The sequence below is a fragment of the Oncorhynchus keta genome, chromosome 34 (genome assembly GCF_023373465.1).
Source record: "Oncorhynchus keta strain PuntledgeMale-10-30-2019 chromosome 34, Oket_V2, whole genome shotgun sequence".
In the NCBI taxonomy this organism is placed as follows: Eukaryota; Metazoa; Chordata; class Actinopteri; order Salmoniformes; family Salmonidae; genus Oncorhynchus; species Oncorhynchus keta.
Genome location: NC_068454.1, coordinates 4372518 through 4398476, shown reverse-complemented (window position 1 = coordinate 4398476; position 25959 = coordinate 4372518). Strand labels below are relative to the sequence as shown.

At 46.5% G+C, this 25959-nt stretch overlaps 1 protein-coding gene across 2 annotated transcripts in view; it reads right to left on the bottom strand.

Moving 5' to 3' along the window:
• Positions 1–24440: 24440 nt before the first annotated feature.
• The window catches only part of hpxa (hemopexin a), a 21888-nt gene continuing 20369 nt past the window's right edge, over positions 24441–25959 (bottom strand). For both annotated transcript variants that reach the window (XM_052492739.1, XM_052492738.1), the window contains exons 8-9: positions 25433–25580; positions 24441–25194 (exon numbers count right to left, since the gene is read on the bottom strand). In XM_052492739.1, coding sequence (XP_052348699.1) covers positions 24965–25194; positions 25433–25580 — 378 coding nt within the window. In that variant the 3' untranslated portion in view covers positions 24441–24964. The remainder of the gene's footprint in view (positions 25195–25432; positions 25581–25959) is intronic.

The following is a 25959-nucleotide window of genomic DNA, read 5'->3' as shown; positions in this document are numbered from 1 at the left end:
GAATCTGCTGCGATAGAATCTGCTGCCATAGAGTCTGTTGCCATAGAGTCTGCTGCCATAGAATCTGCTGCCATAGAATCTGCTGCCATAGAATCTGCTGCCATAGAATCTGCTGCCATAGAGTCTGCTGCCATAGAGTCTGCTGCCATAGAATCTGCTGCGATAGAATCTGCTGCCATAGAGTCTGTTGCCATAGAGTCTGCTGCCATAGAATCTGCTGCCATAGAATCTGCTGCCATAGAGTCTGCTGCCATAGAGTCTGCTGCCATAGAATCTGCTGCCATAGAGTCTGCTGCCATAGAATCTGCTGCCATAGAATCTGCTGCCATAGAATCTGCTGCCATATAGTCTGCTGCCATAGAGTCTGCTGCCATAGAGTCTGCTGCCATAGAGTCTGCTGCCATAGATTCTGCTGCAATAGAGTCTGCTGCCATAGATTCTGCTGCCATAGAGTCTGCTGCCATAGAGTCTGTTGCCATAGAATCTGCTGCCATAGAGTCTGCTGCCATAGAGTCTGTTGCCATAGAGTCTGCTGCCATAGAGTCTGTTGCCATAGAGTCTGCTGCCATAGAGTCTGTTGCCATAGGTCCTGCTGCCATAGAGTCTGCTACCATAGAGTCTGTTGCCATAGATTCTGCTGCGATAGAGTCTGTTGCCATAGAGTCTGTTGCCATAGAGTCTGTTGCCATAGATTCTGCTGCGATAGAAATACTGGCCGCAAGTTGTCCAGAGAGATGGGCGAAGAAAAGACTCAAACACTGTTTCATTAACTACTCACAAGAGACACAGACTGCGTGTATAGACACACACACATTTATCCTGTATGTAGTAAAACAAAAGCTCAATATTTTAACTGAAAATATTTGTGACAATGAGCACAGTCACTTATAAAGCACTTGATGACATATTCGTCAACTGGCTATTTAATCTACTTTGAAATGACACCATCGTCATCAAAGTATATCTGCCATAGATTGGGTCCATGATGTCATAATATGTAGGGGTCAAAGGTCATAGTGTTGGACACAGAGTGGCCAGAGAGACCTTCAGAGTGACACCTATAATTCAGAAATGTTATTACATTGCTCTTATCCAGCCTACTTGTTTGTAAATATATATGTTTGTCCGTATGTATTGTGACTGCCGCTAAATGGGACACTGAAAATGCTTTCTCAACCTGAAGCTACCCTCTCTGACCAGATCCTGCTGTGACCCTGAACTTCAGCTCCTGACTGACAGATGGGAGCGCGACCCCTGTTTGCATACGTTGATACTGACCTTTGAACTCCAGCAGAGGACCAGACTGACCACCTCATGTGCATTATGGGTAGACAAATTCCCCAGAGGCCTGGTCCTACCTACGAGACACCCTCCAAGGGGTTGTGACCTTTTCCTTTTTCAGGTCAGAGACGGAATAGACAGATGACCTCCATGGGGTCATTACAGAACCAAAGGGGTCACATGTGGACCTGTATTAGGACAGTCTGGATGTAATCTTCATTAATATTAATCATTCTGAAGATATATCTGCAACTCTTTATCGCTCTGGGAAGACATAACTCTCTCTGGATCAATGAGATATTACTAGTATTCTGAACAGAAATATCTGCAACTCTTTATTGCTCTGGGAACACATAACTCTCTCTGGATCAATGAGATATTACTAGTATTCTGAACAGAAATATCTGCAACTCTTTATTGCTCTGGGAACACATAACTCTCTCTGGATCAATGAGATATTACAAGTATTCTGAACAGAGATATCTTCAACTCTTTATTGCTCTGGGAACACATAACTCTCTCTGGATCAATGAGATATTACTAGTATTCTGAACAGAGATATCTTCAACTCTTTATTGCTCTGGGAACACATAACTCTCTCTGGATCAATGAGATATTACAAGTATTCTGAACAAAGATATCTGCAACTCTTTATTGCTCTGGGAAGACATAACTCTTCTCTGGATCAATGAGATATTACTAGTATTCTGAACAGAGATATCTGCAACTCTTTATCGCTCTGGGAAGACATAACTCTCTCTGGATCAATGAGATATTACAAGTATTCTGAACAGAGATATCTTCAACTCTTTATTGCTCTGGGAAGACATAACTCTCTCTGGATCAATGACATATTACTAGTATTCTGAACAGAGATATCTGCAACTCTTTATTGCTCTGGGAACACATAACTCTCTCTGGATCAATGAGATATTACTAGTATTCTGAACAGAGATATCTTCAACTCTTTATTGCTCTGGGAACACATAACTCTCTCTGGATCAATGAGATATTACTAGTATTCTGAACAGAGATATCTTCAACTCTTTATTGCTCTGGGAACACATAACTCTCTCTGGATCAATGAGATATTACTAGTATTCTGAACAGAGATATCTTCAACTCTTTATTGCTCTGGGAACACATAACTCTCTCTGGATCAATGAGATATTACTAGTATTCTGAACAGAGATATCTGCAACTCTTTATTGCTCTGGGAACATAGAACTCTCTCTGGTTGGATTGTGATTCAGCCTCAGTAGGTGTGGCAGCAGCAGCAGCAGCAGCAGCAGCAGCAGCAGCAGCAGCAGCAGTGTCTGTGTGGTTCTCTGTGTTGACGTGTACTAATGTGACAGGAGAAAGCTGGCATGAGGAACCTTCAGGACAATGGCACCACACTGGGCCTGCTACTCTGCTCTTTTCCAGTCCCATAATAATAACTCGGTTGGAATACCAGAAACGGAATCTGACGTGCTCATAGTCATAGTCTTCACTAACAACTAGTCAACTAACAACACATCTTTTTGGGGGTTATCCAAGATCGCATAACAGTGGGGATGTCTGTTTTGATTATCTTGTCCTGTCCCTTGTTAATATCGTCTTTCTTCGTATATATATTTTGTATATATATATATACTGTATATATTTAAATATGCATATATATATATTTATTTTTTTAAATCTCATTTTACTTTTACAGACAGAACATACTCTCCTGCAATCCGCCTCACCCAATGGGGTATGGATCTTCTATTTTTACACTTTTGAACCGGAACCCTCTTCTTCAGGAGCTAGCCAGCTAACTAGCTACTAGCTAGTGGTCAGTTAGCCACTGCTAGCAGTCATCACCATTAACGCGGACTGCCAGCCTCTGCCATGGGCAACTCCTGCCAGCCTGCATAGCACGATATCTACCCAGAGCATATCGGACTGCTTTTTTCTACCACTTCTCCAGATTCCTATCGCAAGCTCTGAACCTTTACTCCGGATCATCGCAGCTAGCTAGCTGCTATCCGAGTGGCTACTCCTGGCTAACGTCTCTGGCCCGAAGCAAGCACCAGTTAGCCTGGAGCTAGCCTCGAACTCGGCCCATCTCCCAGCTAGCAGAAGAGATTCCATCAAGCAATCCCTGGGATTCAGTTACCTCTTTTGCCAATTGGCCTGGACCCTTTGCTGCCAACACGGAGCCCCGTTGATGCATCACAACTGTTCTACCAACGTAATCGTCCGAGGGAGTTTCTGTCCCGAAGCAAGCACCAGTTAGCCTAGAGCAAGCACCAGTTAGCCTAGAGCAAGCACCAGTTAGCCTAGAGCAAGCACCAGTTAGCCTAGAGCAAGCACCAGTTAGCCTAGAGCAAGCACCAGTTAGCCTAGAGCAAGCACCAGTTAGCCTAGAGCTAGCACCAGTTAGCCTAGAGCAAGCACCAGTTAGCCTAGAGCTAGCACCAGTTAGCCTAGAGCTAGCTCTTCTCCTGTCTCGCCGAATAATTTCCATCAGATTAATTCCTGGGCTTCAATACCTCTTCTGCCAATTGGCCGGGACCCATCACGACCGTTCCATCACGACCGTTATACTGAAGTAACCGTCCGAGGGGGTTCCAGGCTCTCCCGTTACGACGTCCCCCTGAGGCGCATCTGCTAGCCTGCTGCAAACCCTGGCCTGCTAGCTGTCTGAATCACTGTGCCTCCAGCTCGCCAAGCTACTCACTGGACGCCATGATCACTCGGCTACACATGCCTCTCCCTAATGTCAATATGCCGTGTCTATTGCAGTTTTGGTTAGTCCGTTTTGTCTTATTTCAGTGTAGCGCAGGGCTCAATATGCCTTAGCTGGCCCTTATGTTCCACCCCCCACTCATGCGGTGACCGCACCTGGCTTAAATGGTGCCTCTAGAAACAAAACCTTTCTCATCACCACAGTACTCGCATCCTACCATACTTCTTGTCTGTACATTATGCCTTGAATCTATACTTCCGCGCCCAGAAATCTGCTCCTTTTACTCTCTGTTCCAAACGCACTAGACAACCAGTTCTTTTAGCCTTTAGCCGTACTCTTATTCTCCTCCTCCTCTGTTCCTCTGGTGATGTAGAGGTTAATCCGGGCCCTGCAGCCCTGAGCATCACTCCCATACCCCAGGCGCTCTCATTTGTTGACTTCTGTAACCGTAAAAGCCTTGGTTTCATGCATGTTAACATTAGAAGCCTCCTCCCAAAGTTTGTTTTATTCACTGCTTTAGCACACTCCTCTAACCTTGATTTTCTAGCCAGGTCTGAATCCTGGCTTAGGAATGCCACCAAAAATTCTGACATTTTCATCACGAACTATAACATTTTCCGACAAGATAGAACTGCAAAAGGGGGCGGAGTTGCAATCTACTGCAGAGATAGCCTGCAGAGTTCTGTCATACTATCCAGGTCTGTGCCCAAACAATTCGAGCTTCTACTTTTAAAAATCCACCTTTCCAGAAACAAGTCTCTCAACAATGCCACTTGTCATAGACCCTACTCAGCCCCCAGTTGTGCCCTGGACACGATATATGAATTGATCGCCCCCCATCTATCTTCAGAGTTCGTACTGTTAGGTGACCTAAACTGGGACATGCTTAACACCCCGGCCATCCTAAAATCTAAGCTAGAGGTCCTCAATCTCAAGGAACCTACCAGGTACAACCATAAATCCGTAACCATGGGCACCCTCTTCGATATCATCCTAACCAACCTGCCCTCTAAATACACCTCTGCTGTCTTCAACCAGGTTCTCAGAGTTCACTGCCTCATTGCCTGCGTGTGTACTGGGATCGCGGTCAAACGACCACCCCTCATCACTGTGAAACGCTCCCTAAAACACTTTAGCGAGCAGGTCTTTCTAATCAACCTGGCCCGGGTATCCTGGAAGGATATTGACCTCATCCCATCAGTAGAGGATGTCTGGTTGCTCTTCAAAAGTGCTTTCCTCTCCATTTTAAATAAGCATGCCCCATTAAAAAAAATATAGAACTAAGAACAGATATAGCCCTTGGTTCACCCCAGACTTGACTGCCCTTGACCAGCACAAAAACATCCTGTGGCGTTCTGCATTAGCATCGAATAGCCCCTGCGATACGCAACTTTTCAGGGATGTCAAGAACCAATATACTCAGTCAGTTAGGAAAAACTAAGGCTAGCTTTTTCAAACAGATATTTGCTTCCTGTAGAATTCCATGGAGGATAAAAGCACCTCCTCCCAGCTGCCCACTGCACTGAGGATAGGAAACACTGTCATCACCAATAAATATATGATAATCAGTCATTTCAATAAGCATTTTTCCATGGCTGGCCATGATTTCCACCTGGCTACCCCTACCCTGGCCAACATCTCAGCACCCCCTGAAGCAACTTTCCCAACCCCCCTCACGCAAATCCAGACAGTTGATGTTCTGTAAGAACTGCAAATTCTGGATCCCTACAAATCAGCTGGGCTAGACAATCTGGACCCTTTCTTTTTAACATTATCCACCGAAATTGTTGTAAACCCTATTTCTAGCCTAGCCTGGAAAGCTGCTGCGGTCATCCCCCTCTTCAAAGGGGGAGACACTCTAGACCCAAACTGTTATAGACCTATATCCATCCTGCCCGGCCTTTCTAAAATCTTCAAAAGCCAAGATAATAAACAGATCAGCAACCATTTCGAATCCCACCGTTCCTTCTCCACTATGCAATCTTGTTTACAAGCTGGTCATGGTTATTAATATATTAAATCCGAGAAGTGTGAGTTCCACCACTCGACAATCTCCTTTCTGGGATATGTCATCGCTGATGGAAATGTCCAATTGGATCCTGGAAAAGTGAAAGCGGTGGTAGAGTTGCCTCAACCTGTGCAATTACATTTCCTGGGGTTCGTTAACTTTTACCACCATTTCATTCGGGTTTACAGCACCCTGGCGGCCCCCAACTCTACACTCACCTCTCCCAAAGTATCGTTCTCATGGTCTCCAGCTGTCGACAGAGCCTTCGTGGACCTGAAGCATCGGTTCACCACAGCACCCATCCTCGTCCATCCTCATTTGTCCCGTCAATTTGTGGTAGAGGTTGATGCTTCTGATGTTGGAATGGGGGCCATCCTGTCCCAGCGATCTGCCCAGGACTGAAAGCTCCATCCTGTCCCAGCGATCTGCCCAGGACTGAAAGCTCCATCCCATGTCCCATTGTCTCAATACTGCAGAGAGGAACTACGACGTAGGTAACCGAGAACTCCTGGCGGTCAAGATGGTGCTGGAAGAGTGGAGGCACTGGCTGGAAGGAGCAGAACAGCCATCCTTGGTTTGGACCGACCATAAAAATGTGGAATATCTCCGTACAGCCAAACACCTTAACTACAGGCAGGCCTGGTGGGCTTTATTGTTTACAAGATTGAACTTCACCATTTCCTACCACCCAGAATCCAAACATGTGAAGCCTGACACCCTCTCCCGCCTATGCAGTTCCTCTGCCACACCCTCGGTCCGAAACCATTCACCCTACCTCATGCCTTGCGACTTCAGTGGATTGGGGAATTGAAAACTTGGTCCGCAAGGCACGATGTTCCCAGCCTGAACCTGAAGGGGGCCCGGCTAACCGGTTGTTTTTCCCTAACTCAATCCAGTCCCGGGTCCTGGAATGGGCTTTTTTCTCCAGGCTGACCTGTCATCCAGGTTCCTGTCGTGCCCTAGCCTTCATCAGACAACGTTTCTGGTAGCCCACAATGGCTCCTGACGTCTTTCCCTTTGTTGCCTTGTGCACAGTGTGGGCTCAGAACAAGACTGCACGTCAAGCTCCTTTTGCCCTCCTTCACTACCTGGAGCCAACACGGATTCCAGCACAGCTCTGGGTGGAGTATGCCCGGAACTCCCTTCCCTTTTCAGCCATGGGACTCTCCCCTTTTCAGATGTTTGTCCACCGCTGTCGACATACCTGAAGCAGAGCTCGGGCGGCACTTCTCAAGACCAACTCCAGGTATCATCGACAAGGGGACCTTCGCCGGACTCCAGCTCTCCGCTACCGCAATGGGCAGAGGGTATGGCTTTCTACACGGGACACTTCCACTGTTGTCCGTCTTTTGTTACCCCGTACCCACCCTACTTTAAATTTGTCTAGGATTAAGCCCGTGTCTCACAGCACTTTGTCTTATGTCTCCAGGCCCACCCCTCCTCCCCGTGTCATCGATGGCCATCCGGCATCCACGGTGAGACATATCCGGGTGTTCGACCTCAGGTCAGGGGTTTCAGGTACCTGGTTGACTGGGAGGGTTACGGCCCGGAAGAGAGGTGCTGGGTTAGAGACATCCTGGATGCAGTACCCATCGCCGACTTCCACCGCCCACACCCCGGTCAATCACTTATGCGCCCGAGTAGGACGCCAGGTGGTGCCCCTAGGGGGGGTACTGTTACGCCCTGATCTGATTCACCTGTCCTTGTGCTTGTCTCCAACCCCCTCCACGTGTCGCTTATTATCCCCGGTGTATTTATCCCCGTTTTTCCTGTCTCTCTGTGCCAGTTAGTTTTGTTTTTCCAAGTCAATCAGCATTTTTCTTAGCTCCTATCTTTCCAAGTCTCTGTTTTTCCCTAGCCCTCCTGGTTTTGGCCCTTGCCTGTTCTGACCTCGAGCCTGCCTATCGCCTGGTACTGTTTGGACCTGGTTTATGAACTCTCGCCTGTCCCCGACCAGCCTTTTGCCTCTTCCTTTTGTTATAATAAATATAATATAATAATGCGTGGATTTGCATTATTATTATTATTATTATTATTATTATTATAAATATCGTAGCTCAACCATCTGTCTCCTGTGTCTGCATTTGGGTCTCGCCTTGTGCCCTTATAGTAAAGGCTCTCCAAGTCTGTTTTTTTATGATTCATACATACATTCCTAACCCTAAATAATATACAAGATCAGAGTATTTTTAAATCTACCAATTGGTGCTGAACCGGAGAGGAATATAAATATTTAGAGGGCTTTTCTCTCAATGTATTCTAATGGGTCAGTCCACAAAACTCAAACTAAAGGTGAACAGTATATATTAAAGGGATGGATTAAGATAAATGGACTGAAAGCCCGTTACGCATAAAGGTAAGTACGAAAACCAAGATCTGAATCGGGCCCTAACTGTAAGTCGCTCTGGATAAGAGCATCTGCTAAATTACTTAAATGTTAAATGTTTACAGACAGATATTTAATAACTGTATGGATTTTTAAAAATGTTTTATATTGTCACAAATGTATTGTTTGTACAGATCTTTATTTTATTTTAAATGTTTTTTTTTGTTAGATTTTGACTGTGTAAAACCTAGCAGTACTACTTATTTATTTAAAAGTTGCAAAAAAATATGATTATTTGTCTCTCTGAAATTAAACACATCAAGTGATAGATTCAAACAAATACATGTCTGTCATTGACCACCCCCATGCCATGATTAGATAGTGAAAAAAAAACAACCTATTTCATAAAATCTTTGAACAATAAAATTAAAAGTCATCATATGTAGATTGTCCTGCCTCCCCCCCCCCCCCAATTCACTCTGATGCATAGCCCCCCAGGAACAGCTCTAGAGGAAGCTGGGACCCCCTGCCGGGCCTAACAAGGCTCCCCAGGAGAGAGGAGCGGGTGGGGAGCCAGCAGGATCAACATTGGGGTGCAGTCATTCAGAGACAGGGACACGCTCCCTGGGCCTCTACCTCCCCTACTCTGGGGTGGTAATGGAGGCAGCTGTTTAGCAAAGTGGCCTGAACAATTACCACCCCAGAGAAGGTTTTGTGATTGTCCGAGTTCCTGCGTGGATTTGCTCTTTCTGAAGGCTCGTTGCTTGTGTACCGTCAGTGGTCACAAACCTGTTGCTTCATCGGGTTCCCTCCTAAAAGCCCCTTAAACTTCTTCATCTCATCTCAACTTTTTCCCCCCAGAATGCCGAGGTGTGACTGTTCTGTGTGTTACACAAGCATCTAATTTCATTTCAAAGTAACCGACACCACAGGTGAAAGGCTTCTCCAGCAGATAGATTTAACACAGTAATCAGGTCTGAATAGTTGACGACGGTGTAATCCAACCGTGTCACCGTATTCTCCTGGAGGAGAGCAGAAAACCCAGCCTGGACAAGTGGGTCGGGTTGAAACTGTAGTGTGGGACCAGCGTGTACCTCATCTTCCCCCGCATGCCTTTCCCTTTCTTCGCGGTGCTCTTGACCTGATGCTGCCGCCCGGCCTAATCCACTGATCAGCATGCCAGGGAGGCCCGCTCCTCCGATTCGCGAGGACCAGCCACCGATCAGATTGTCTGGAGCCACTTGTACTAATACACTGAGGCCTCGGCCTATTGTGGGGGGGGCCCCCAACCCCCTGCTAGCAGCCACCCACCAACCCTGCCAACTCAATTGAGCTAAGAACGAGGGGAGGGGGGCAGGGGAGTAAAGAAAAATAATTTGAATTCATTAATTTATCACATTTGCTACATTTTACATTATGATGATAATGGATTGGCCCCATTATAAGGTGGTGAGGAAAAGAGGAATGAGAGAGAGAGGGACTGGGAAACGGATAGGAGAGAGGGGGAGTGGGAAATGGATAGGAGAGAGGAGGAGTGGGAAATGGATGGGAGAGAGGAGGAGTGGGAAATGGATGGGAGAGAGGAGGAGTGGGAAATGGATGGGAGAGAGGAGGAGTGGGAAATGGATGGGAGAGAGGGGGAGTGGGAAATGGATAGGAGAGAAGAGGAGTGGGAAATGGATAGGAGAGAGGGGGGAGTGGGAAATGGATGGGAGGAGGAGGAGTGGGAAATGGATAAGAGAGAGAGGAGTGGGAAATGGATGGGAGAATGGATGGATGGGAGAGAGGAGGAGTGGGAAATGGATGGGAGAGAGGAGGAGTGGGAAATGGATGGGAGAGAGGAGGAGTGGGAAATGGATGGGAGAGAGGAGGAGTGGGAAATGGATAGGAGAGAGGAGGAGTGGGAAATGGATGGGAGAGAGGAGGAGTGGGAAATGGATGGGAGAGAGGGGGAGTGGGAAATGGATGGGAGAGAGGAGGAGTGGGAAATGGATAGGAGAGAGGGGGAGGAAATGGATGGGAGAGGGGAGGAGTGGGAAATGGATGGGAGAGAGGGGGAGTGGGAAATGGATGGGAGAGAGGGACTGGGAAATGGATGGGAGAGAGGGGGAGTGGGAAATGGATGGGAGAGAGGGGGAGTGGGAAATGGATGGGAGAGAGGAGGAGTGGGAAATGGATGGGAGAGAGGGAGTGACAGAGAGGGGGAGTGGGAAACAGATAGGAAAGAGGGAGTGAGAGAAAAGGGTAGTGGGGAAAGGATAGGAGATAGGGAACGAGGGCAGAGGGGAAGTGGGGAAAGGATAGAGGAGAGGAGGAGTTGGAAACAGAGAGGGAATGAGAGAGATGTAACAGGAGAAAAACCTTCTTTACACAGGTCTGGTCTGTAGCCATAGTCAGGTTCAAGTTGTCATCCACACGGACAGACAAACAGCACAGTGAATGGACTGGCTTTGGTGGATCAGGGGTTGGTGCTGCTTGGCACACAAACACTTAGCACTCGTTCCCTGCGAAGCCCGTGGTGGCCCCCAAATCCCTACATTTGTCCGAACAAATTGGCTGGGCCCTGGGTCTTGTTTGCCGAGCTCTGCCGTGTTGATGAAGAGGGGTTTGGGGGGCAGCAGGAGAATGCCCTTTCACAGACCAGGGCTCATGGGAACAGAATAAATAGATATCCTTGGTCTGACATAGGGCCTCACAGGACTCATTTAGATGTATTGTGAGATGAGCAAATGCATATGTTCATGTTCGCAATAGAAAACAACTATCACCTGTTGAGTCAGGGAACATTCAGTCAGTCGGCTGGATTTACTCAGATCCACAAGACACTTTACGGACAATTATCAGGGCAATGAGCATTGGTGGGAAAAGTACCCCTTTTATACCATACTGTAGTAAAAGTAAAGATATTTTAATAGAAAATGACTCAAGTAAAACTGAAAGTCACCACGTAAAATACTACTTGAGTAAAAATGAAAAAGTATTTGGTTTTAAAAAAGTATCAAAAGTAAATGTAAAACTGTAAATCATTTCAAATTTGTGATATTAAGCAAACCAGACGGCGCCATTTTTCTTGTGTTTTTAATATGTGGATAGCCAGGGTCACACTCCAACACTCAGACATCATTTACAAACCAAGCATGTGTGTTTAGTGAGTCCGCCAGATCAGAGGAAGTAGGGACGACCAGGGATGTTCTCTTGATAAGTGCGTGAATTGGAACATTTTCCTGTCAAAATGTAACGAGTACTTTTGGGTGTCAGGGAAAATATACGGAGTAAAAATAACCTTATTGTTACTAAGGAATACAGTATAGTGATGTAGAAGTTGTCAAAAATATATACATAGTAAAGTAAAGTACAGACACCAAAAAAAACTCCTTAAGTAGTACTTTAAAGTAAGTACGTTACACTGACTCATATGAAATCCACAAGAGTATAACAGAATCATACAGATGAAACCCGAAACACAAACACGAGGCTTATGAAGTCCAGATCAAACAGACAAATGCACTTTTAACAGCTCAAACCATTAATGTTGGTTCATATGGATCACATTGATCAACAAGGAGAGTCGGCTGGGAGTGGAACCCACCCATCCAAGGTCAGAGGTCTCTAGAAATCAAATGAAAGCACGTGGTATTTGTCATGTGCTTTGTAAACAACAGGTGTAGACTAATAGTAAATAGTAAATGCAGAGAGAATAGAACATCAAAACAAGTAATGATAAATACTCAATGAGTAATGATAACTTGGCTATATACAGGTGGTAAATGAGCTGAGGTCCTGGGCACAATGAAGGCTTGGCATCCCGCAGAGATCAATTAATAGCAAAACCACATGTTGAGGACAGAGTGCTATGGTTTCTGCCTGTGTGTGTGTGTGTGTGTGATTAAAGGAACTGGGAGGACCCTGAGGAAATGACGGTGCCGGTGGGCTGCACCCAACTCCCTTTGAACAGTAGTTAGTGTAGCGTGGCACCATACGAACACCGGCCCTACAGCCAGGCACCATACGAACACCGGCCCTACAGCCAGGCACCATACGAACACAGGCCCTACAGCCAGGCACCATATGAACACCGGCCCTACAGCCAGGCTCTATATGAACACCGGCCTTACAGCCAGGCACCATACGATCACCGGCCCTACAGCCAGGACCATACGAACACCGGCCTTACAGCCAGGCTCTATACGAACACCGGCCTTACAGCCAGGCTCTATACGATCACCGGCCCTACAGCCAGGCTCTATACGATCACCGGCCTTACAGCCAGACTCTATACGAACACCGGCCCTACAGCCAGGCTCTATACGAACACCGGCCTTACAGCCAGACTCTATACGAACACCGGCCTTACAGCCAGGCTCTATATACGATCACCGGCCCTACAGCCAGGCTCTATACGAACACCGGCCCTACAGCCAGACTCTATACGATCACCGGCCTTACAGCAAGACTCTATATGAACACCGGCCCTACAGCCAGGATCTATACGAACACCGGCCCTACAGCCAGGCACTATACGATCACCGGCCCTACAGCCAGACTCTATACGAACACCGGCCCTACAGCCAGACTCTATACGATCACCGGCCCTACAGCCAGACTCTATACGATCACCGGCCCTACAGCCAGACTCTATACGATCACCGGCCCTACAGCCAGACTCTATACGATCACCGGCCCTACAGCCAGGCTCTATACGATCACCGGCCCTACAGCCAGGCTCTATACGATCACCGGCCCTACAGCCAGGCTCTATACGATCACCGGCCCTACAGCCAGGCTCTATACGAACACCGGCCCTACAGCCAGGATCTATACGAACACCGGCACTACAGCCAGGATCTATACGATCACCGGCCCTACAGCCAGGCACTATACGATCACCGGCCCTACAGCCAGGCTCTATACGATCACCGGCCCTACAGCCAGGCTCTATACGATCACCGGCCCTACAGCCAGGCTCTATACGATCACCGGCCCTACAGCCAGGCACTATACGATCACCGGCCCTACAGCCAGGCTCTATACGATCACCGGCCCTACAGCCAGACTCTATATGATCACCGGCCCTACAGCCAGGCTCTATACGATCACCGGCCCTACAGCCAGGCTCTATACGATCACCGGCCCTACAGCCAAACTCTATACGAACACCGGCCCTACAGCCAGGATCTATACGAACACCGGCACTACAGCCAGGATCTATACGAACACCGGCCCTACAGCCAGGATCTATACGATCACCGGCCCTACAGCCAGGCACTATACGATCACCGGCCCTACAGCCAGGCACTATACGATCACCGGCCCTACAGCCAGGCACCATACGATCACCGGCCCTACAGCCAGGCACTATGACTAATCCTGTTGGGACCATTCACACCCCTCCACAGGGGCTCGTAACACCCAACTATCGCCACCCAAGGATGGGCTGACCTGTGGTAGCATCCAAATACCCCTGCTGCCCAGGGGGGCGTTCTGGCTCATACCAACACTGATGTCGGGGGCAATAGAGAATTAACATACTGATAACTAAAAAGATAGCTGTTATATATAACTGCTGGTAGAATCTTAACTTGAGATGTGTGCATTCATAGAATAAATTGAATCAAGGTGTCTAATGCAGGGCTAGTACCACAATGTGTAACGTTGGCGGACCAGGGTTAAGAAACAGTGGCCGACAATGCTGACCTAGCGACTAATTGGTCACCACCCACAACAATGGCAGGAATATCCCAGGAATGACCTCTGAACATGATGATGGGATAATGATGGTGATAAATAACCAATAGTCGACAGAAAGACAGTGGATGGCAGTACGATGGATGACAGACAGTGGATGGCAGTACCATGGATGACAGACAGTTGATGGCAGTACCATGGATGACAGAAAGACAGTTGATGGCAGTACCATGGATGACAGACTATGGCAGTACCATGGATGACAGACAGTGGATGGCAGTACCATGGATGACAGAAAGACAGTGGATGGCAGTACCATGGATAACAGACAGTGGATGGCAGTACCATGGATGACAGACAGTTGATGGCAGTACCATGGATGACAGACAGTGGATGGCATACCATGGATGACAGAAAAGATGGCTGTACCATGGATGACAGACTGGATGGCAGTACCATGGATGACAGAAAGACAGTTGATGCAGTACCATGGATGACAGACAGATGGCAGTTGACAGAAGTGGATGGCAGTACCATGGATGACAGAAAGACAGTGGATGGCAGTACCATGGATGTGTAGACGTGGATGGCAGTACCATGGATGACAGACAGTTGATGGCAGTACCATGGATGACAGAAAGACAGTTGATGGCAGTACCATGGATGACAGAAAGACAATGGATGACAGACAGACAGTGGATGGCAGTACCATGGATGACAGACTGGCAGTACCATGGATGACAGACAGATGGCAGTACCATGGATGACAGAAAGACAGTGGATGGCAGTACCATGGATGACAGACAGTCGATGGCAGTACCATGGATGACAGACAGTCGATGGCAGTACCATGGATGACAGCCAGATAGTGGATGGCAGTACCATGGATGACAGAAAGACAGTTGATGGCAGTACCATGGATGACAGACAGTGGATGGCAGTACCATGGATGACAGACAGTGGATGGCAATACCATGGATGACAGACAGACAGTTGATGGCAGTACCATGGATGACAGCCAGACAGTTTATGGCAGTACCATGGATGACAGACAGTGGATGGCAGTACCATGGATGACAGACAGACAGTGGATGGCAGTACCATGGATGACAGACAGACAGTGGATGGCAGTACCATGGATGACAGACAGACAGTTTATGGCAGTACCATGGATGACAGACAGACAGTGGATGGCAGTATGACCATGGATGGATGACAGACAGACAGTGGATGGCAGTACCATGGATGACAGACAGACAGTGGATGGCAGTACCATGGATGACAGACAGACAGTGGATGGCAGTACCATGGATGACAGACAGACAGTGGATGGCAGTACCATGGATGACAGACAGACAGTGGATGGCAGTACCATGGATGACAGACAGACAGTGGATGGCAGTACCATGGATGACAGACAGACAGTGGATGGCAGTACCATGGATGACAGACAGACAGTGGATGGCAGTACCATGGATGACAGACAGACAGTGGATGGCAGTACCATGGATGACAGACAGACAGTGGATGGCAGTACCATGGATGACAGACAGACAGTTGATGGCAGTACCATGGATGACAGCCAGACAGTGGATGGCAGTACCATGGATGACAGCCAGACAGTGGATGGCAGTACCATGGATGACAGACAGACAGTTGATGGCAGTACCATAGAAGTTAACAGATGACAGTACAATGGATGACAGTACTATGGATGACAGGTTATTGGCAGTACCATGGATGACAGACAGCATCACTGTAATTATATAAAGAAGTGTGAAAATTTAAGCTTCAAAACTCACTGGAACCCAAACAAAGATTGTGCCACAAGTTTCAAGTAAAGGTGGGAGTCCTCTTTCAATAGAGGGACTGAGATGTGATTTGACGAGTTGGTGCAGAACAAGAGGCACTGGTTGAGTGGTAAACGGTTGTGAGGAGTTCGCTCTGACCTCTCTCTCTCTTCACAAGTCCTTGTAGCCTCACAAGAGCCTCCTCTAGATATGGAGCCCATCTGTGACCACCTGTCAATCACTCCTGACCCATCAAAGGAGGAAGGACAGCCCAGCAGCAGCTCCAACCCTCTCAGGGATACTGGCCCGACCCATCTTCCCTCTGCACAGATCAGATTCTCCATTACATTCCCTTTTAAGCATAGTGATCTTGAAACAGGGCATCTGAGTTCGCAGGCCATACCGGATAGAATATAGCGAGGAAAGCTAGAGGAGAACGTTTTGCTGAAACAACAGTGGGACAGATTTGAACCCATGCTGCAGTGATATATGTTTCACAGAGGCAACAGCTTAGACTTCTAGACCACCCTAGACCACCATAGAACACTCTAGATCACCCTAGAACACACCAGAACACCCTAGAACACTCTAGACCATCCTAGACCACTCTAGACCACCCTAGAACACCCTAGACCAACCTAGAACACTCTAGACCACCCTAGAACACCCTTGACCACCATAGACAACTCTAGACCACCCCAGAACACTCTAGAACACCATAGAACACCCTAGAACACTCTAGACCACCCTAGACCACCCTTGACCACAGGCCATAATTTATTCTAAGTGATGACATTACCTTATTTATAACATGGACATTTGGGGATATTACTCTGCCCACAATGGAACCAATTATGCAAAGAAAACACAGCTAATTCCATAGAGAAAGAGAGAGAGACAGACAGACAGACAGACAGACAGACAGACAGACAGAGAGACAGATAAAGAGAGAGAGAGACAGACAGAGAAAGACAGAAAGAGAGAGAGAGACACAGAGAGAGAGAGAGAGAGAGAGAGAGAGAGAGAGAGAGAGAGAGAGAGAGAGAGAGAGAGAGAGAGAGAGAGAGAGAGAGAGAGAGAGAGAGAGGAATCTGTATACATTTGCATTGGCACCGAGTGGCTCATGGTCTGTTATTGCCATCTGCTGGACAATAAAGAAACTGGTCGTGCTTCACTACATTAGGCTTCAGGTCTGTCGAGATCCTCAAACAGGGAAATGTATTTATAGATGAGCTTATTTTGGAATGGTTTAACAAGGTGGTGCTCCTGGGCATGACCCAAAACACTTTGCATCATACTTGCATCACTGCCTGGTACGGCAATTGCTCGGCCTCCGACCGCAAGGCACTTCAGAGGGTAGTGCGTACGACCCAGTACATCACTGGGGCAAAGCTGCCTGCCATCCAGTAGAGCCTCTCTACTGTATAAATGCCCTGTAGTGTATATAGCGTCGCTACTGTATATAGCCTCTCTACTGTATATAGCCTCCCTACTGTATATAGCCTCCCTACTGTATATAGCCTCGCTACTGTATATAGCCTCTCTACTGTATATAGCCTCTACTGTATATAGCCTCTCTACTGTATAGTGCCTCTCTACTGTATATTGCCTCTCTACTGTATATAGCCTCCCTACTGTATATAGCCTCCCTACTGTATATAGCCTCGCTACTGTATATAGCCTCTCTACTGTATATAGCCTCTACTGTATATAGCCTCTCTACTGTATAGTGCCTCTCTACTGTATATAGCCTCTCTACTGTATATAGCCTCCCTACTGTATATAGCCTCCCTACTGTATATAGCCTCCTACTGTATATAGCCTCTCTACTGTATATAGCCTCTACTGTATATAGCCTCTCTACTGTATAGTGCCTCTCTACTGTATATAGCCTCTCTACTGTATATAGCCTCTCTACTGTATATTGCCTCTCTACTGTATATAGCCTCTACTGTATATAGCCTCTCTACTGTATATAGCCTCTACTGTATATAGCCTCTCTACTGTATATAGCCTCTACTGTATATAGCCTCTCTACTGTATATAGCCTCTCTACTGTATATAGCCTCCTACTGTATATAGCCTCTCTACTGTATATAGCCTCTCTACTGTATATAGCCTCTACTGTATATAGCCTCTCTACTGTATATGCCTCTCTACTGTATATAGCCTCTCTACTGTATATAGCCTCCTACTGTATATAGCCTCCCTACTGTATATAGCCTCTACTGTATATAGCCTCTCTACTGTATATAGCCTCTACTGTATATAGCCTCTCTACTGTATAGTGCCTCTCTACTGTATATAGCCTCTCTACTGTATATAGCCTCCCTACTGTATATAGCCTCCCTACTGTATATAGCCTCGCTACTGTATATAGCCTCTCTACTGTATATAGCCTCTACTGTATATAGCCTCTCTACTGTATAGTGCCTCTCTACTGTATATAGCCTCTCTACTGTATATAGCCTCTACTGTATATAGCCTCCTACTGTATATAGCCTCCTACTGTATATAGCCTCTCTACTGTATATAGCCTCTACTGTATATAGCCTCTCTACTGTATATAGCCTCTCTACTGTATATAGCCTCTCTACTGTATATAGCCTCTACTGTATATAGCCTCTCTACTGTATATAGCCTCTCTACTGTATATAGCCTCTCGACTGTATATAGCCTCTCTACTATATATATAGCCTCTCTACTGTATATAGCCTCTCTACTGTATATAACCTCTACTGTATATAGCCTCTCTACTGTATATAGCCTCTCTACTATATATATAGCCCCTCTGCTGTATATAGCCTCTCTACTATATATATAGCCTCTCTACTGTATATAGCCTCTCTACTGTATATAGCCTCTCTACTGTATATAGCCTCTCTACTACACCAGTTGTATTCAGCATTTCACTGTAAGGTCTACTACACCTGTTGTATTCAGCGTTTCACTGTAAGGTCATCTACACCTGTTGTATTTAGCATTTCGCTGTAAGGTCTACTACACCTGTTGTATTCAGCATTTCACTGTAAGATCTACTACACCTGTTGTATTCAGCATTTCACAATGAGGTCTACAACACCTGTTGTATTCAGCATTTCACTGTAAGGTCTACTACACCTGTTGTATTCAGCATTTCACTGTAAGGTCTACTACACCTGTTGTATTCAGCATTTCGCTGTAAGGTCTACTACACCTGTTGTATTCAGCATTTCACTGTAAGATCTACTACACCTGTTGTATTCAGCATTTCACAATGAGGTCTACAACACCTGTTGTATTCAGCATTTCACTGTAAGGTCTACTACACCTGTTGTATTCAGCATTTCACTTGAGGTCTACACCTGTATTCAGCATTTCACTGTAAGGTCTACTACACCTGTTGTATTCAGCATTTCACTGTAAGGTCTACTACACCTGTTGTTTTCAGCATTTCACTGTAAGGTCTACTACACCTGTTGTATTCAGCATTTCACTGTGAGGTCTACTACACCTGTTGTATTCAGCATTTCACTGTAAGGTCTACTACACCTGTTGTATTCAGCATTTCACTGTAAGGTCTACTACACCTGTTGTATTCAGCATTTCACTGTAAGGTTCTACTACACCTGTTGTATTCAGCATTTCACTGTAAGGTTCTACTACACCTGTTGTATTCAGCATTTCACTGTAAGGTCTACTACACCTGTTGTATTCAGCATTTCACTGTAAGGTTCTACTACACCTGTTGTATTCAGCATTTCACTGTAAGGTCTACTACACCTGCTGTATTCAGCATTTCACTGTAAGGTCTACTACACCTGTTGTATTCAGCATTTCACTGTAAGGTCTACTACACCTGTTGTATTCAGCATTTCACTGTAAGGTTCTACTACACCTGTTGTATTCAGCATTTCACTGTAAGGTTCTACTACACCTGTTGTATTCAGCATTTCACTGTAAGGTCTACTACACCTGCTGTATTCAGCATTTGACTGTAAGGTCTACTACACCTGTTGTATTCAGCATTTGACTGTAAGGTCTACCTTATTATTATATTATATTATTATATTAGAGAGACAGAGAAACATACAGATCAGTATGAGAGAGACATAGAGACATGTAGATCCGTATGAGAAAGACAGAGAGACATGTAGATCAGTATAAGAGAGACAGAGAGACATGTAGATCAGTATGAGAGAGACAGAGAGACATGTAGATCAGTCAGAGACAGAGAGACATGTAGATCAGTATGAGAAGGACAGAGAGACATGTAGATCAGTCAGAGAGAGACAGAGAGACATGTAGATCAGTCAGAGAGAGACAGAGAGACATGTAGATCAGTATAAGAGAGACAGAGAGACATGTAGATCAGTCAGAGAGAGACAGAGAGATATGTAGATCAGTATGAGAGGGACAGAGAGACATGTAGATCAGTCAGAGAAAGACAGAGAGACATGTAGATCAGTATAAGAGAGACAGAGAGACATACAGACCAGTCAGAGAGAGACAGAGAGACATACAGATCAGTATGAGAAGGACAGAGATACATGTAGATCAGTATAAGAGAGACAGAGAGACATGTAGATCAGTCAGAGAGAGACAGAGAGACATGTAGATCAGTATGAGAGGGACAGAGAGACATGTAGATCAGTCAGAGAAAGACAGAGAGACATGTAGATCAGTATGAGAAGGACAGAGATACATGTAGATCAGTCAGAGAGAGACAGAGAGACATGTAGATCAGTCAGAGAGAGACAGAGAGACATGTAGATCAGTATAAGAGAGACAGAGAGACATACAGACCAGTCAGAGAGAGACAGAGAGACATACAGATCAGTATGAGAGGGACAGAGAGACATGTAGATCAGTCAGAGAGAGACAGAGAGACATGTAGATCAGTCAGAGAGAGACATAGAGACATGTAGATCAGTATAAGAGAGACAGAGAGACATACAGATCAGTCAGAGAGACATGTAGATCAGTATGAGAGAGACAGAGAGACATGTAGATCAGTCAGAGAGAGACAGAGAGACATGTAGATCAGTCAGAGAGAGACAGAGAGACATACAGATCAGTATGAGAGAGACAGAGACACAAATAGTAGATAATAGTTGATTGAGTCCTTCGGTATGTGAGACACCATAGTAGATAATAGTTGATTGAGTCCTTCGGTATGTGAGACACCATAGTAGATAATAGTTGATTGAGTCCTTCGGTATGTGAGACACCATAGTAGATAATAGTTGATTGAGTCCTTCGGTATGTGAGACACCATAGTAGATAATAGTTGATTGAGTCCTTCGGTATGTGAGACACCATAGTAGATAATAGTTGATTGAGTCCTTCGGTATGTGAGACACCATAGTAGATAATAGTTGATTGAGTCCTTCGGTATGTGAGACACCATAGTAGATAATAGTTGATTGAGTCCTTCGGTATGTGAGACACCATGAACGATAATTTTAATGGGAAACTGTTCAGTTCAGACGATAAGAAAGCGAACGTTCCGCTGAGGGGCGGGGCTGGAGAAATGTGGGCAGAGCTTCAGACACAGCGACTAATCATCTATGAGATCAAAATGATAGTTTTAACTGTGATGTTGGGCTCGACATTGTTTGTTTACAAAACAATGAATTGAAGAAAGCTTTAATAAATTGCTACCTTTTAAAAGCTGTCCCAGCTACAGGCTGTTGTCTGCCTCCCAAAGCCCCCTGGGAAGATGATGGTGTCATGGTTGTAGATGTAGACAGTCAGTTTGGCCAGATCAGCGACGTTGCCCCAAGCGATGGTCAGTTTGGCCAGATCTGTGACGTTGCCCCAAGCGATGGTCAGTTTGGCCAGATCAGTGACGTTGCCCCTAGCGATGATCAGTTTGGCCAGATCTGTGACGTTGCCCCTAGTGATGGTCAGTTTGGCCAGATCTGTGACGTTGCCCCTAGTGATGGTCAGTTTGGCCAGATCTGTGACGTTGCCCCAAGCGATGGTCAGTTTGGCCAGATCATTGACGTTGCCCCTAGCGATGGTCAGTTTGGCCAGATCAGTGACGTTGCCCCGAGTGATGGTCAGTTTGGCCAGATCAGTGACGTTGCCCCAAGCGATGGTCAGTTTGGCCAGATCTGTGACGTTGCCCCGAGTGATGGTCAGTTTGGCCAGATCTGTGACGTTGCCCCAAGCGATGGTTAGTTTGGCCAGATCTGTGACGTTGCCACTAGCGATGGTCAGTTTGGCCAGATCAGTGACGTTGCCCCGAGTGATGGTCAGTTTGGCCAGATCAGTGACGTTGCCCCTAGCGATGGTCAGTTTGGCCAGATCAGTGACGTTGCCCCGAGCGATGGTCAGTTTGGCCAGATCAGTGACGTTGCCCCTAGCGATGGTCAGTTTGGCCAGATCTGTGACGTTGCCCCTAGTGATGGTCAGTTTGGCCAGATCTGTGACGTTGCCCCAAGCGATGGTCAGATTGGCCAGATCATTGACGTTGCCCCTAGCGATGGTCAGTTTGGCCAGATCAGTGACGTTGCCCCGAGTGATGGTCCGTTTGGCCAAATCAGTGATGTTGCCCCTAGTGATGGTCAGTTTGGCCAGATCTGTGACGTTGCCCCAAGCGATGGTCACTTTGGCCAGATCTGTGACGTTGCCCCTAGCGATGGTCAGTTTGGCCAGACCTGTGACGTTGCCCCTAGCGATGGTCAGTTTGGCCAGATCAGCGACGTTGACCCAAGCGATGGTCAGTTTGGCCAGATCTGTGACGTTGCCCCTAGTGATGGTCAGTTTGGCCAGATCTGTGACGTTGCCCCAAGCGATGGTCAGTTTGGCCAGATCTGTGACGTTGCCCCGAGTGATGGTCAGTTTGGCCAGATCTGTGACGTTGCCCCAAGCGATGGTTAGTTTGGCCAGATCTGTGACGTTGCCACTAGCGATGGTCAGTTTGGCCAGATCAGTGACGTTGCCCCGAGTGATGGTCAGTTTGGCCAGATCAGTGACGTTGCCCCTAGCGATGGTCAGTTTGGCCAGATCAGTGACGTTGCCCCGAGCGATGGTCAGTTTGGCCAGATCAGTGACGTTGCCCCTAGCGATGGTCAGTTTGGCCAGATCTGTGACGTTGCCCCTAGTGATGGTCAGTTTGGCCAGATCTGTGACGTTGCCCCAAGCGATGGTCAGTTTGGCCAGATCATTGACGTTGCCCCTAGCGATGGTCAGTTTGGCCAGATCAGTGACGTTGCCCCGAGTGATGGTCAGTTTGGCCAAATCAGTGATGTTGCCCCTAGTGATGGTCAGTTTGGCCAGATCTGTGACGTTGCCCCAAGCGATGGTCACTTTGGCCAGATCTGTGACGTTGCCCCTAGCGATGGTCAGTTTGGCCAGATCTGTGACGTTGCCCCTAGCGATGGTCAGTTTGGCCAGATCAGCGACGTTGACCCAAGCGATGGTCAGTTTGGCCAGATCTGTGACGTTGCCCCTAGTGATGGTCAGTTTGGCCAGATCTGTGACGTTGCCCCAAGCGATGGTCAGTTTGGCCAGATCATTGACGTTGCCCCTAGCGATGGTCAGTTTGGCCAGATCAGTGACGTTGCCCCGAGTGATGGTCAGTTTGGCCAGATCATTGACGTTGCCCCTAGCGATGGTCAGTTTGGCCAGATCTGTGACGTTGCCCCTAGCAATGGTCAGTTTGGCCAGATCTGTGACGTTGCCCCTAGCGATGGTCAGTTTGGCCAGATCGGCGACGTTGCCCCTAGCGATGGTCAGTTTGGCCAAATCTGTGACGTTGCCCAAAGCGATACGTGCAGACTCTGACAGGACATTCCTGGACTCGTTCTCAACTGGCGCTCTCTTCCCGGGGGTGATGACATACGTACATCTGGGACACATCGGGGGGTGTACATCTATACCTCTGCCTTCTGGCTTGTAGCGGTCGTGGAAAAGGAAACTTTCTTGAATCAAAAACGAATTTCTGCCCGACATAGAATTCAATGCAATTCAACGTCAGGTTTCCAGGCAACTGCTCGTAGACAAATGCACTAGACAGCGGAAAGTGAACTGCAGATGTGGTAGCTCATGTGGCAGGTTTCATGCAGTCGTGCAGGGATAACTAGCTATGCCAAACATGAAATTATTTTAGCTAGCTATCATGCAATGAAAATACAACAAGAGGTTTTGCGTCTGTAAAATGTTATTAGTGACCCGACGGTGAATCGTTTATTTTCTTTCACGTGAATTTAGATTTCACCTGGAAAATCTTTCAACTAGTTTGATAGTTACCGTAATGTTTGAAAAGTGCTTGTATTGGCTCTCATATCTGGTCCCCTCGACATAAACCAAATACAAAATGAACAGCATACAGCCGTAATTACGGTACATTCTTATTTGCTGATTGTCCGTCTATTAATGATTTCACGAGGCTACAGCACCCCCATGTGGCCCAGTGATGACAACGCATACAATAATTGACCTTGGGCAAAATTTACACAGACTCCCCATGTCAATAGACCCCCCCACACAAAAGCAATCAGACATAAAAAGTGAGGGATCATTTGCCACCTATATAATTCTACTAATATCTTGAATCTTTACGACAATCTTTCATATGAATCAATCTCAACAAGAGTATTTGAAAATAGAGATAAACAGAAATAGAAACCAGTCAAATTAGACAAGTTCTGTTTGGTGTTGTCATTTATCTTTATTATATAGAACACTAATCAGAAGGAATCTACGCCCTCGATAACTTTCCACGTCAACCTTTTGGGACGGGACCATAACAAAATGATACCGACTCATAGGGGGAAAACTGCAGCACATTAAAAGAGGGACAATAGACAATGGCAATGTGTGTTGGAGGTAAGAGACAGTTGATATATCAGTTTAAAAGAAGAGGAGAATGACATCATAATGACTATAGTGACGGGGTGGATGAACCACTTGGTTGTTGCTGTTGTTGTTGCTGTTGTTGCTGTTGTTGCTGTTGTTGTTGTTGCTGTTGTTGTTGTTGCTGCTTCCTGCTGTTGTTGCTGTTACTGTTGTTGCTCTTGTTGTTGTTGTTGTTGCTGCTGTTGTTGCTCTTGCTGCTGTTGTTGCTCTTGTTGTTGTTGTTGTTGTTGTTGTTGTTGTTGCTTCTGCTGCTGCTGCTGTTGTTGTTGTTGTTGTTGTAGATAAATTGATTCTGTCTACTTTCTCAGCCTCTAGTGGTCACAGCCAAACAGCTCCAGGGCTGTCTTGTGCTCCTCGGGAATAGCCTTGGCCATCAGCATGACCATGACGCTCTGAAAGTGGAAGTAGTGGTTTCCCTTGAACAGCCTCACGCCCTCTGGGCCGCACATCGCAGCGTCCACCTTGTTGAAGAGTGTCAAGGAGCCTTCGTTAACTGGAACAGGTGGGGACGCCTTCAGGTCAACATCGTAGACTGTCTGACCTGGGATGGGGGGGAGGGAGGGAGGGAGAAGCTCAATCAATGCATCCGTCTCTCATTTATGCCCATCTCTGAGTGACACACGTTTACGGGGAGTACCTGTCAGTGGGACTATGTCTCCATCTATTGGCCTTCGTTTGTATTGCACCGTGAGTCCATGTTGATTTGTTGCCTTTGAACATGGCTGCAGTGATTTGCCCATGCAGTTGATAATGTAGGTGACTATCGGCCACACGGTTACCTTTAATGACGTGAGCGATGTGGTGGTCCTGGCACACGAAGGCAGCGTCGATAGGGCCCTCCACTCCCAGCACCTCCTTCAGGGGTTTGGGGTACCCGTCCAGGTGGGTGTGGGGTTCCCCAACTTTGTAAACATACACCTTGTCATCCTGCACACAATGAGAGAAGTGTTGGTTTATAACTGGATTTGATCTAGTGATTTTATTTGACAGCTTAAAGGAAATGGTGTATTGCCCTAGTTTTATTATCTCTTGACGAGTTTTTAAAATGTGTACATTTATATATATATATATATTTTTTTTAAGTGTATGGTGCAACACATTACATAGATACAGACATGAACACGGTTCTATAGTTAACCATCAAACCCACAACTAATGTACTGGGGCTTGATTGAACCGGAGTTACCTCTCATTCAGAAAATCTGTTATTTAACTGGGGCTTGATTGAACCAGTTACCTCTCATTCAGAAAATCTGTTATTTAACTGGGGCTTGATTGAACCAGTTACCTCTCATTCAGAAAATCT